Here is a 12,888-nt window from a genome sequence, read left to right on the forward strand (position 1 = left end):
TAAGAAGTCAACAAGTCTTTATTAAACGCCTGCAAAGTTACTGGGAAGAGGCCATGATGCTGGACACACCTGTTGAAAGGGAAGGCCAGGGTCAACGTGAGCACAACGGGAGACGAACCTCTAGCCACCAACCACAGCGCCCATGATTGTTTAGGGGCAGATGATCACAGACCCCCTCAGTCACCATCACAAAGGCAGGAGAGTTAAAAGTCTGGAGTCTGGAACAAGGAGGCCTAGGTTCAGGTCGCGGCTCCACCCTGTACCGGGGGCAGGGTGGGGGGGGTGACCTCAAGCAAGTCGCGAAACATCAGTTTCCCACCTATAAGAACCATCTACCCTATGGGATTAAATGATGGCCTTAGAACAATGCCTGTTACTAAGTAAGTGTAGCTCGCTATCATCATCACCGTCAGTAACATTTATTACGTACTGTTTGCAAGACACTCTGAGCACTGAACTTACATCTCCTCACTGCAGAACCCTTTGCTCCAGTGAGTTCTCTCAGAGAACCCCACCCAGTGGGCACATCTCATTTAGAGGGAGGGTCCACAGCCCCCAAATGTGGAGATGACTGCCCGCTCAATCTTGTTTCTCGATTAAGCAGCAACTTGGTTTGTACTCAGAGGCTACACCATACCAGTCCGTATCTTTCAAACACCAGAATCACACTCGAGACCCAGGGCCTAAGGAAGCAGCCCTTCCCTGTCCCCCGGTTCTCTCTCACTCCAAGACATCCATGCAGCGCAAAGGTGAGAGAGCGCGTGCTAGTGGAACAACAGGTTTGCTCCAGCTGAGCAGCCAGTGGAGTCTGTGTTAGGTAATGTATACGTGATGGTGACAAGGGTAACCTTCAGTGAGCTGTGGGACTGGTTCCTTGCTAAGTGGTGCACGTGGATCGCCTCACTTCACACTCACACCTCCATGAGGTGCCTATCGTGGTGGTGTTCAGTTACTTACAATAATGGCACCTACCTTACGGGGGTGACCTGAGGACCAATGACTTAAAAAGTGTAAAGAACTACACAGTGTCTGTTATAATCATTGGTGCCAACATCCCCCCTTTATACGTGAGAAAACCGAGGCACAGAGAGATAAAAATCTCTTGCCCAAAGTTACACAGCTATGAAATAAAGAACCAAGATCCCACCCAGCTAGCTGGACTGCAGAGCCTGCACTTCTGGTTGGTGTTTTGCTGCGTTTTAGCAGATGCGGGGCTGAGGCCCCGAGAGCCCTGGGATCAGTGAAGGTGCGGGGACACCCTGCAAGGCCCCTCCAGGCCCCGGGAAGTCTTACTGAGTGCTTCAGGGCAGGATATAGTACCCAGAATTCCAGGGGAGGACACCCAGCATTCTCTGCCATCCCTCCCTGGGCAGGCGGCCTGGGACGGAAGAGGTCAGGGGAGTCTGGCAGATGCCAATTTCCTGGCCTTGAACCAGAACCTATTTACCTGGGTCCTTTGGGGCCCCAGCCCTGGTCTGTCAAAGGGCACCTCCTCAGGCCTACAGCCTGAGGCCTCAGGCCACCACTCACTGTCAAAGTCGATCTTCTCCACGATATTCTTGGGCTTAATGCTCTCTTCCTGGCTACAGATGAAGATCTGGCCCGACTCATCGGTGCTCCAGCCGTACTTGCTCATCCACACCTTTAGCTGGCTGTCTGCAGGGGACACAGCAGCACAGGGGCTTTGCGCACTCTGATCCCACAGCACCGGGGGGCCAAGGTGTCCTCCTTCCCTGCCTTCAGCCCACCTGGTCTCCTGCTGCCGGCCTGGTGCTTCTATAGTTCATTCTCCGAACAGCAGCCAGAGGGAGCCTTTTAGCCTTCTCATCCTTCCCATTACAGGGCTTTTGCCTTAGCCTCCTTTCATTTTCTATTTACCTCTCCCATTTCGAAGCTCGGCTCCTAATGACAGCAGTGTACTCATCTGCCCTTCGCCACAATCTACATGAAATGGCTTCAGAATTAGGGCGTCATCATTACCACTGACAACAAGCTTATGGCACCAGGTTTAAGCATTTCTCTGCAACTGTTTTTTGCCTTTAGAAAATATGCCTGTAAGGTTGTCCAGCCAGAGAAGTGTTCTGTTCCTTGAAATAACTCTTTTCTGTATGACTATTATTCATCTGTTTCTCTTTACATTCCATTCTAAGGGTTGTTTCATCCCCTTTTGATTTAATTTCACTTTTAAATATGTAAAACATCTATCCGAGGTAAAGCACTTAGTATAGTGCCTGACTCAGAGTGCCCACTAAAAGTTAGCTTCCACTGAAAACACACAAACATCCCACAGAAAACCCACCTGGCTCAAAAGGCAAAACTACCCAAGACGGTACTTAGAGAAATCTCTCCCCCAACCCACCACTCTCCTCCCTGTTCTCACGTCCGGCCCCCAGGGAGTAACCATTTTCCTTAGTTCTTTTATTTTTCCTTCTTGCGTTTCTTTTTGCAAAATGAGCAAATACACACACATTTTTTTTTTCTTTTTGGAGGGATCTTTTTTTTTTTTTTGCGGTACGCGGGCCTCTCACTGCTGTGGCCTCTCCCGTTGCGGAGCACAGGCTCCGGACGCACAGGCCCAGCGGCCATGGCTCACGGGCCCAGCCGCTCCGCGGCATGTGGGATCTTCCCGGACCGGGGCATGAACCCGTGTCCCCTGCATCGGCAGGCAGACTCTCAACCACTGCTCCACCAGGGAAGCCCTTGGAGGGATCTTTAAAAACATAAATCTGATCAGGTCCCTCTCTGCTCAGATCCTCCAGTGGCTCCATCTCACTCAGGGTAAAGGACAAAGTCCTCAGGCAGGAGGCTCCTCAGTATCTGAAGCCCCTCCCACCACCACCTCGCTGCCCTCAGCTACGCCCCCTCACTCACCCTGCTCCAGCCTAGGGCTTCCTGGCTGCTCTGTGAGCACACGGGATCCTCACATTGGCTCTGCCCTCAGGTTGTCACCGTTCAGATGCTGCACCTCCTCACCTCCATGTGCCTCCTGTCCCCCCGCCCCTCGCCCACCCCAGCCCTCTCTAGGGGCTGTCATGCATGAATTCCCACTGGACATGTACATCTTCATTTGTCATCTGCTTTGCCAACTCCACAAGAACGAATCTGAGTCATTCTGTGTTGTTCACTGCTGTGGCCCCAGGGCCTTGAACACAGAATAGGCGTTGAATTAATTTACGCAGAATAAATGAATGAATGCCACAGGAACCCCGCCAAAGAAGGGAACATTTTATACTAATTCCTTATTCCCTCCCTGGGCCTTCAATAATGACCTGGTGAGGCAGGGGTGGGCCCATCTGAGAAGCTGGCTGAGGCCCACCGCCCTCCTCGCTCCCAACCTCCTAAACGGGCACTAGGGACCCAGAGGGGGCCTTACCTGTCAGATCCCCGAGCATCTCGGCCAGCAGCCAGCGATCAATGTGCTGATAAGTAATGCCCACAACATGGCAGATAACTGTGGAAATTAGGGACAAAGATGATGAAGGGCCACCCCCAAGACCCTGCTGCCACTCCCTCCCCCGCAGCAGGGAGCCCAAGCTCAGAGAGGAACTTACATTTTCGGACAGAGTCTTCAAAGCCAGTTATACCTTCCAAGAGGTCCATGTTTTCATCCAGGGCTTGCTGTGAGGGGATTTACAATGTTGAAATAACAGTAACATCAATAATGTCAAGAATATTGACACTGACAATAGCAGAAGTGAACACCCCAGCATCCACCCCACATGCCAGCCCTTCTTCTGTGTGCAACCTTATGATGCAACAGTTGCTGGTTTCTTGCCCATTTTATTTTTCTCTCTGGCTGCACCGCACAGCATGTGGGATCTTAGTTCCCTGACCAGGGATCGAACCCGCACCCCCTGTAGTGGAAGTACAGAGTCTTAACCACTCGACCGCCAGGGAAGTCCCTTGCCCATTTTAGAGATGAGGAAATCAAAGCTCAGAGCAGCTAAGTGATTTGCCCAAAGTCACAGAGCTGGGGTTTGAACCTGGCAGGCAGAAACCACAGTCCCAAGAGAGGAGACAGATACAGATTAGCTACCTACACTCACCTACCTCCTCTTGGCTCCCATCTCCGAGAAAAGGGCAACGGTCCTACCACAGCCCACGAGGCCCCCCAGGATCTGCCCGCCACCTCCTCCCACTCACCCCCTCACTCCAGCCACTGGGGCTCCTCGCTGCCCCTTAGAAATTCCAGACACCCGCCCACCTCAAGGTCTCTGCGCTGGCTGCCTTGGGGGCTGGAACTCTCCTCCCCCACGGCTACCACTCCCACCTCCTTCAGGCCTCTGCTCAAATGCCACCTTCCCAGCCAGGGCGCCCCCCAACCTCAGTGTGAGAAACGAGGAAACTGCAAGGACAACGGGAAGGAGCAGCCGGTGCAGCGGGAGGAAAGCCAGGAGAGCAGCTGTCCCGGAGGCCAAGAGACACTGGCCAGGCAGCTGGGCTGGGGCCTGAGAACTTCCTACTGGACCTAGCAATGGGGACGTCACTGTGGGTCTCAACAAGAGTGGTTCCACGGCCTGCGTGTGGGTTGGGGGGGCAGAGGCTTGGTCATAAAAGCCTGAATGCACTGAACGGCGGCGTTGAGTTCATGTGAGCAGGGGGAGAGGGGAGGCTGAGCACAGGCAACCTGGCCCAGGGGCGGGCTGACCGACAGTCCCGATTCACCTGAGACTGAGGGTTTCCTGGGATGTGAGACTTTCAGCTTGAAAACCAGGAAAGCCCTGGGCAAACTGGGCCAGCCAGTGCCCCAGGCGGGAGCATGGCTGGAAGGGGAGCAGAGGGAGCGGGCGAGAGGCAGAGCTGGTGGGGAGTGTGGAGGTCCAGGGAGCATTCTCTTTTTTAGGCTAGAACTCACTGCGGGGTGGACGTGTTCCATGGTGACAGAAACGGTGCGGGAAGGCCAAGTTTGCTGCTATCAGAGACTGGGGAGAACGGCTTGGGTGATGCTGCTGAGTGGGCCAGGGGGAAGGGGGTCGGTGCACCGGAGCAGGGGTGCCTGTGACGGGAGGAGGGACAGGTCGCCCACGAAAAGAGAAAAGTGCTCTGTCAGCTGCCGGTAGACGTCTGGCCAGGGGTAGGAAGTTCTGCTTTGGCTGCTTCTATTTTCCCATGAAATGAGAAGCCCGATCGTAAGCTGAGGTGGGGAGAAAGTGGTGGTGATGGGCAGCTGTGAAGAGCTGTCCAGGCGAGGGGGAGGGAAGCAAGGCCCCAGGCCAGGAGGAGCTGAAGAGCGGGTCTGGGTCGCTTGCTGGGTCTTCTCCAGCCTGGAGCATCCCCTCAGACACAGGTGTCGAGGGGAGAAGCGCACGCCTTGCGCTGAAGGAGGAAGCAGAACAGAGGACTGGGGCTGCTGGCCAGGCCCAAGAATGTCGGGTCGGAGACTTGACCTCATGGGGGCGAGCTGGGAAGCGAGGAGGGAGTGGTCGGAGGGTGGAAACGTTTGACATTCATGGGCAGAAGAGGAGGCAATTGAGTACAGGCCGGTGGTTCCCAGCCTTAGCCGGTGATCAGAATCACCAAGGATAAGTGTTTAAAATCCCTAAGCCTAGACCACACCTGGACCAATTACATCAGATTCTGTGAAGGCAGGATTCACGTGTTTGTATTTGTTTTTTTAATTCCTCAGGGGTCCAATGTGGTGAGAACTGGTCTAGGATGTGAGGGGCTCAGGACACAGGTAGGACAAGAAATCCGGAAACTGAGAAGTCAGGGTGGTGGAAGGATGACGGATCTGCCCTTTCAAGTATCTGAGAATAAAGACAGCAGCGGTAAAGAGTGGCAGTGAGCTAAATTCTTCACAAAAATGAGGAGCAGTCATGGGGGGCGGGCAGGGGGGTGCTGATACCAACAAAGTGGGGCAGGAAGTGCTATCACAGGCGCTTCGGGGCTGGGGCCTGGGGGAGGGGAGATGGGTCTGGGAGCGGCAGTGAGAAGCTAGGAGGCCATCTGGCCTCCCACTTAGGAAGCTGCAGGAGTGGGAAGCCAGGCTCAGTTAGAACAAGAAAAGGGGGAAGAGTATTTAGAGGATGGAGGACTTTTACTGGAAGAACGTGGGGGGAGGGGAGGGGGAGAGGAGGGGGAGGGGGAGGGGGAGGGGAGGGGAGGGGGAGAGGAGGGGGAGGGGAGGGGGAGGGGAGGGGAGGGGAGGGGAGGGGGAGGGGAGGGGAGGGGAGGGGAGGGGAGGGGAGGGGGAGGGGAGGGGAGGGGAGGGGAGGGGGAGGGGAGGGGAGGGGAGGGGAGGGGAGGGGAGGGGAGGGGAGGGGAGGGGAGGGGAGGGGAGGGGGAGGGGAGGGGAGGGGAGGGGGAGGGGGAGGGGAGGGGAGGGGGAGGGGGAGGGGAGGGGAGGGGGAGGGGGAGGGGGAGGGGGAGGGGAGGGGAGGGGGAGGGGGAGGGGAGGGGAGGGGAGGGGAGGGGAGGGGAGGGGAGGGGAGGGGAGGGGAGGGGGAGGGGGGAGAGAGAGCGGGCCGCGTGAGCACGCTCCTGAGCTTTGCGGGCAGAGGAGAGGACCTGGGAGTCCTGGCTCCGGGTGAGGATGACCATTCCATGTGACCACACACGCAAAGCTCTGAGCACAGGGCCCACTGCCACGGAGGCAGCCAACAAATGTGCATGGCCGTGACTATTTTTTTTTTTTTTTTGGTACACGGGCCTCTCACTGTTGTGGCCTCTCCTGTTGCCGAGCACAGGCTCCGGACGCGCAGGCTCAGCGGCCATGGCTCATGGGCCCAGCCACTCCACGGTATGTGGGATCCTCCCGGACCAGGGCATGAATCCGTGTCCCCTGCATTGGCAGGCGGACTCTCAACCACTGCGCCACCAGGGAAGCCCTGGCCGTGACTTTTAGCAGTCTTTTCCACGCGGCCCAGTCACCACCCTGACCACGGACCCAAGAGAAGTTACCCAGAAGGCCTGGAAGTGGCATGTCTCTAGCAAGTCTCCGAGGTACAAAATCTGCCGGATGGGCCGTTCTTCTTGCTGGGAGGAAGCGTTAAGGGCAAAAGGTCTTGGAGCCCGAGGAGGCTGCTGCTGACCCTAGACCAGCCCGCCCACCTGTGTGCACCGCAGCACGCTCGTAATGGTAAAAGTGAGAAACACCCTAGTGACCCAGTGATGGGGACAATTCAACTGTGGCCACTCCACACACTGAGATCGAGTCACCTCTTATAGAAGTGACATGGAGAAAGCGATGAGACACACTGTGATAAGAAAAAAGCAAGATGCAGAATGATGTGTGTTAACACCCCACCATTTGGTTGGAGAGGAATATGTGTCTATAAACACCTGTACTTATGTACCAGTAGGGTATCTGTGGAAAGGTAGCCAAGAACTGCAAACAACTGTTGTCTTCGGGGAGGGGAGTAGGTGGCTGTGGGATGGGGAGGGAGGAAGCCTTGGCTTTTTCACTGTACCCTTTGTTGTACTTTGAAAAGTGGACAACGTGCCTTTTTTAAGCCACCGGAACAGACCTCTGGGGAAGGTGGACAGTCTCTCAGAAGGCAGGTGCTCCCATGGACACACCTGGCAGAGCAGGTTCAATGAGGAAGACACTTCTCAGCCCAGCCACCAGTGAGCAGGCCAGTTTATTGATTTTTCACTCAGTATTTCTTCACTGAAGACCAGCACTGTGCCAGACACTGTGCCAGGCCCTGAGGTTACATACAATGAAGTTCAGCTGACAATCTAGCTCTTCACGGCTCCTGCCTTTTGCCTGGTCTTTACTCAGCTAGGAAGCCTCATGGGAATCTTTCTAAAGCATAAATCTACCCATATCGTTCTGCAGCTTTAAAGCCTTCTACGGCTCCCCAGTGCCCTTTCTGAGTTTGACCAATTCTGTGGCGCAGCTGTGCCAAACTTCCTCTACTGCCTCTGAAAACCAGCACTGAGCTCTTCTCCTCCTCCTTGCCCTACATACTATTCCCTTTGCCTGGACCACCCTTCCCTACCACTTCACCTAATTCCTCACCTTTCATATGTTCCCTCCTCCAGTAAGCTTTCCTAGCATCCAGGCAGGTTCAGGTGCCTCTTGCTCTCTAACCCCAAGCCCTGACTGTTTCAGGCTGTCACCGACAGGACAGGTCTCCCCCACTGGACTGTGAGCTCCGTGAGGGCAGGGGGCCAGGCCTTCCTCAGCCTCCACAGTGCTCCAGTCCCAGCCAGCACTGGGCCAAGCTCAGAGCTCAGTGTCTGTGGCTGAACTCAGACCACTTCCCCATGAATTCAGCTACCCTGCCCCGCCCCCTCCCACACACCCAGCCCAGGAAATGGGAAGGATACGTGGGCCTGGTCGATCATGCACTTGCACAGCGTGAAGTCGGTGTGGGGCAGGTTGGTGAGGGCCTTTAGCAGGATCTGGGCGGTGACTGTGGTCTGGAAGAAGGCTGGGTTGAACTGGTACCTGAGAAGGGGAACAAGAGACACAGTAGCAGTGCTGTCTCCAGGTCCCTGGGCCTCACCAGGTGCCAGACAGGCTGCCCACTGCTTCGGCCCAGAGTCTGGGAGCTGGACACACCTGGGCTCCGATGCCAACCACACCACTCTCTGGCTGTGTGACCTTAACCTCCCTGACCCTACTTTCCTGCTCTGTAGATGGGGACAGTTAATCCTCACAACCATGCAGTAAGGCAGACAGTGTTGAGTGATTCACAAACAAATGAGTACATAAGAGGCAGTCTGCAGTACTGGTCAAGGCTCTGGAGCCAAGTGCCTGGGTTTAAACTTCAGTGCTGAGTGACCTTGGACTACTTATTTATTTATTTGTTTGTTTGTTTGGTGGGGACTAGCAGACTACTTATTTTATTTTATTTATTTATTTTTTTTGCGGTATGTGGGCCTCTCACTATTGTGGCCTCTCCCGTTGCGGAGCACAGGCTCGGCGGTCATGGCTCACGGGCCCAGCCGCTCTGCGGCATGTGGGATCCTCCTAGACCAGGGCACGAACCCGTGTCCCCTGCATCGGCAGGCGGACTCTCAACCACTGCGCCACCAGGGAAGCCCGGACTACTTATTTTAAATGCTCTGTGCATCGGTTTCCTCCCTTGCAAGACGGGACAATAACAACCATATCTAGCTCTCAAGGGCAAGTGAGTGCACAATTACCTCACATCTAAGTGAGTTAATACACACAAAGCTCCCAGCACAGCAGCTGCCACATGGGGAGCACTCACTAAGCAGCGGTTATCACCAATAACCACCCAAACAACCTCACAAACACAACTGTTGTTATCTCCATTTTATCGATGGCAAAACCGAGGCTATGCAAGCTATAAAAATTACACAGCTGGTAGTATGTCAGTAAAGCACTGAGGAGGAAGAACCCAAACGCCCACTAACAGGAGAACAGATAATTAAGACACAGACACACACGGAACACTATACAGCAATGACAACAAACAAACTGCAGCCACACAGGAAAAGGATGGAGCTCACGAACCCAGGGCCAAGTGGAAGACGCCAGGCGCAGAAGAGCTCCAGCTGCATAATGACACTCATGTCAAGGTCAAAACAGGCAAACCTGAACTAAGCTAATCAGGATGCGTGTGTATGTGTGCGTGTGTACGTGCACGTGCAGTAAATTCACATAAAGCCAGGCCATGAGAGCATACCACGAGAGTGGTTACCAGGGTCAGGGTGGTTGGCACAAAGCATGTGGGGCAAAGGACCAGGGGTGCTAGCAACACACAGTTTTTCAATTTGGATGGTGATTACACAGGTGTTCATTTATAATCGCTTGTTAAACTATACATTCGTTTTATGTACTAGCCTGTATGTGTGTTTTTATTTAAAAGCCATCCCTCCTCCAGCCCCAACTTCTCTGGCTTCCTAGTCTTGCACATTAAGAGAAACCACATCCTATCCAAAGTATCAATATATAAAGAGCTCATACAACTCAATACCAACAAACAAACAACCCTATTCAAAAATGGGCAGAAGACCTGAATAGACGTTTTTCCAAAGAAGACGTACAGATGGCCAACAGGCACATGAAGAGATGCTCAACATTGCTAATCATCAGGAAAATGCAAATCAAAACCACAATGAGATATCACTTCACATCTGTCAAAATGGCTATCATCAAAAAAAACAAATAACAAAGCATTGGCAAGGATGTGGAGAAGAGAGAACTCTCGTAGGTTGTTAGTGTGATGTAAATTGGTGCAGTCACTATGGAAAACAGTATGGAGCTTCCCCCCAAAATGAAAAATAGAACTACCATATGATCCAGCAATTTAACTCCTGGGTATATATCTGAAGAAAATAAAAACACTAATTCGAAAGATACATGCACCCCAATGTTCAGAGCAGCACCATTTACAATAGCCAAGATCTGGAAGCAACCTAAGTGTCCATCAACAGATGAATGGATAAAGAAAATGTGGTACATATAAACACATACACACAATGGAATATTACTCATCCATTTAAAGAAAAAAAAAAAAGAATGGAAATTTGCCATTTGCAACAACATGGTTGGACCTAGAGGATATCATGCTTAGTGATGTAAGTCAGACAAGGAAAAGCAAATACCATATGTTTTCACTTCTATGTGGAATCTAAAAAATAAAACAAACGAATGAACACAACAAAACAAACAGACTCATAGGTACAGAGAACAAGCTAGTGGTTAACAGAGGGGAGTGGGGTGGGGGAGTGGCAAAACAGGGGAAGATAGGGGACTAAGAGGTACAAACTACAATGTATAAAATAAATAAGATACAAGGATGTAATGTACAACACAGAGAATATAACCAACATTTTATAATAACTTTAAACGGAGCATAATCTATAAAAATATCCAAACACTATGTTGTACACCTGAAACTAATAGAACGTTGTAACTCAACTATACTTCAACTCTGAAAAAGAGAGAGAAACCACATCCTGCAGGCCACCCCCAACTCCCACCCCACCCAGTGCTGGGAGTGCTGGCTACTGGCATGGGGGTGGGAATGGAGGCAGACACTCACAGCTTCAGGACAGCCAGGTTGGCTTCCAGATCATAGGCATTCTCCTTGGCTTGTGTCTCCACATAGCGCTCCAGGGTGGCCAGATTCTCAGGATTGTACCTAGAGTAGAGGAGAAACAAGATGGGTAAGCAAAGAGGAGACAAGAGCTGAGGCCCGTCACTCTATGGAACCCGGTGGGGGGTGGAGGGCACTGTAGCCTGCTCCTCCCTCTTCCTTTCTTCCCTCCCTCTACATCTGTCACTGGCCATTTGCTCTACTCAAATACTGAATCAGCTCTATAACCTCTACTGAAGCTTATCCACATCCCAGACCTAAGTGTAATCTCTAAACCCCATCAGAACCCTGGAGTCTTTTCTAGGATGCCTCCTCAATCTCTCAGCCAACCAGCCCTTGCAGCCTGTATACCTGGTCCCCTGGACATCTTCGCCACCCACCCCTTCCTTCTGTCCCCAAACCCCACTGTGGTCTAGCCCCATCCTCTCCTGCCTAGCTTCCCTCATCCCAGCCCCGACCAATCTATCTGTGCTTCCCCCATCACCGCTCTGACCACTCCTGGCTATCACTGTCTATTGTCTGGTCTGCCTGGACTCTGAACTAGGAACTGCATGAAAGCATGACCTTTGGCTGTTTTGGGTCACCTGTGGTCCGCAGCATTGCCCAGAACTGACCGAGTAGATTTTAGTAAACATGTGTTCAATGAATGACATGAGGAAAAAAAAGGAGAGCAATAAAGAGGCACTGAGAGACACAGTGAGACTGAGGAACAGAGAGAGGAAACTGAGGGGCTGATAGAGGGAAAGCTGAGGAGCAGAGAGGGCGGGCTTAAAGCAATTAAAGAGGGGGAGACTGAGCGGTTGGCAAGGCTACCTCCTGCCTTTAGGCCTTTACAGTGCTTTCCTTAAACATGTCCTCCAGGATGACTGAAAAATCCCACCCCTTGCTGTCTCCAGAAAACCCTCTCCTCCACCCCTCTTGGCCAGAAGTGCTCCCTCCGACCAGGCTCAGACCTGTCGATCCCCTTAAGCAACTTGCCCACGTTCGCTCTCATCTGCTCGAACATCGCCATGACTGTTGTCGCCTCCCACACCAGGGCTACAGCCGAACTCCCGGCCGGCACTGCGTCCTCGAGAACTGGAAGAGGAAGAGCTGGTGGAAACGGAAACTACGTCTTTGTTTTCTCTCCAGCCCGAGTGGCGGTGAAGGTGTGGGGAAGCTCTGGAGGCTACTGCCACGCTTTCCGGCTGCCGCGTGACTTCTTCCCAGCGGCGCAGCTAGCGCGTGCGCATACGCTCTAACCGAGCAGAACCAACGGCGCGAGAAAAGACCTAGTCTAGCCCAGTGCGCAGGCGCTTCTAGAGGCGAGGAGGCGGGGTAAGGTTTTCCGGGTCCTCGAGTATCCAGTTCCAGTCCTTGGGAAGTGCGCGGGAACTCCCAGTGAAGGAGCCTGTTTACTGGTGGCTTGCACCCACGTCGCACTGCGCGCGGCCGTGAACTCAAAACTGTGTTGGAATGCACGTGTTAGACAGATTCCTTTTGGGCCGTGGCCAAGTCCCGAGGAAGGTGCTCTCTGAGGTCCCCTTTTGGCCCAGGCCTCGGTCCCTGAGGCAGGATCCTGAGCTCCTCGCACTCCATTCTAACGCGTGTGTGCCGTCATGAGATGTGTGAACAGATTCTGCACACTGCAGGCATGGATACACATGAATGTGTCACTTATGTATATGCTCTGGGTACATCCACATATGTGCACACGGATATCCAGGCATTTGCATGTCGACTGGTCTTCGCACCGCACAGGAGGTTACCACTAAGTGCATGTATGTGCCCCCGGTGAGCAGTGATATACATTGCATGGCCGTCTCTGTGCAGACCTGCCATCTCTGAGTTGTGGCCCAGCACTCAAGCACTCAGCAGAGGTTCAACTGTA

The 12,888-nt window shown here is 53.2% G+C and overlaps 2 protein-coding genes across 3 annotated transcripts in view; one reads left to right on the plus strand and one right to left on the minus strand.

The window, feature by feature from the left end:
- Positions 1-12,229, minus strand: EIF3K (eukaryotic translation initiation factor 3 subunit K). Of its 2 annotated transcripts, none has more exons than XM_067718100.1 (8): positions 11,997-12,229; positions 10,965-11,063; positions 8,275-8,395; positions 6,901-6,975; positions 3,552-3,618; positions 3,374-3,451; positions 1,531-1,656; positions 1-69 (listed from the first exon to the last, which is right to left on the minus strand). In XM_067718100.1, the coding sequence occupies exons 3-8, from the start codon at positions 8,290-8,292 to the stop codon at positions 38-40; spliced, it is 396 nt and encodes a 131-aa protein (XP_067574201.1). In that variant the 5' UTR covers positions 8,293-8,395; positions 10,965-11,063; positions 11,997-12,229; the 3' UTR covers positions 1-37. The 2 variants fall into 2 exon arrangements, with proteins under 2 accessions (XP_067574201.1, XP_067574200.1); XM_067718099.1 differs by having other exon boundaries at positions 11,972-12,174.
- Positions 12,184-12,888, plus strand: part of MAP4K1 (mitogen-activated protein kinase kinase kinase kinase 1) — a 16,047-nt gene continuing 15,342 nt past the window's right edge. The window contains exon 1 of the mRNA XM_067718098.1: positions 12,184-12,335. The gene's annotated coding sequence lies outside the window, so the exon portion shown is untranslated. The remainder of the gene's footprint in view (positions 12,336-12,888) is intronic.

Source organism: Pseudorca crassidens, chromosome 20, assembly GCF_039906515.1.
Source record: "Pseudorca crassidens isolate mPseCra1 chromosome 20, mPseCra1.hap1, whole genome shotgun sequence".
Taxonomy (NCBI): Eukaryota; Metazoa; Chordata; class Mammalia; order Artiodactyla; family Delphinidae; genus Pseudorca; species Pseudorca crassidens.

Excerpts from the sequence above, each read along its gene's own strand:
- EIF3K (XM_067718099.1), bottom strand. The coding sequence starts at position 12,030 with ATGGCGATGTTCGAGCAGATGAGAGCGAACGTGGGCAAGTTGCTTAAG. Across the intron at positions 3,452-3,551 it reads TGAAGACTCTGTCCGAAAAT|TTATCTGCCATGTTGTGGGC; the intron begins GTAAGTTCCTCT and ends TAATTTCCACAG. Across the intron at positions 70-1,530 it reads GGAGAAGATCGACTTTGACA|GTGTGTCCAGCATCATGGCC; the intron begins GTGAGTGGTGGC and ends CCCTTTCAACAG.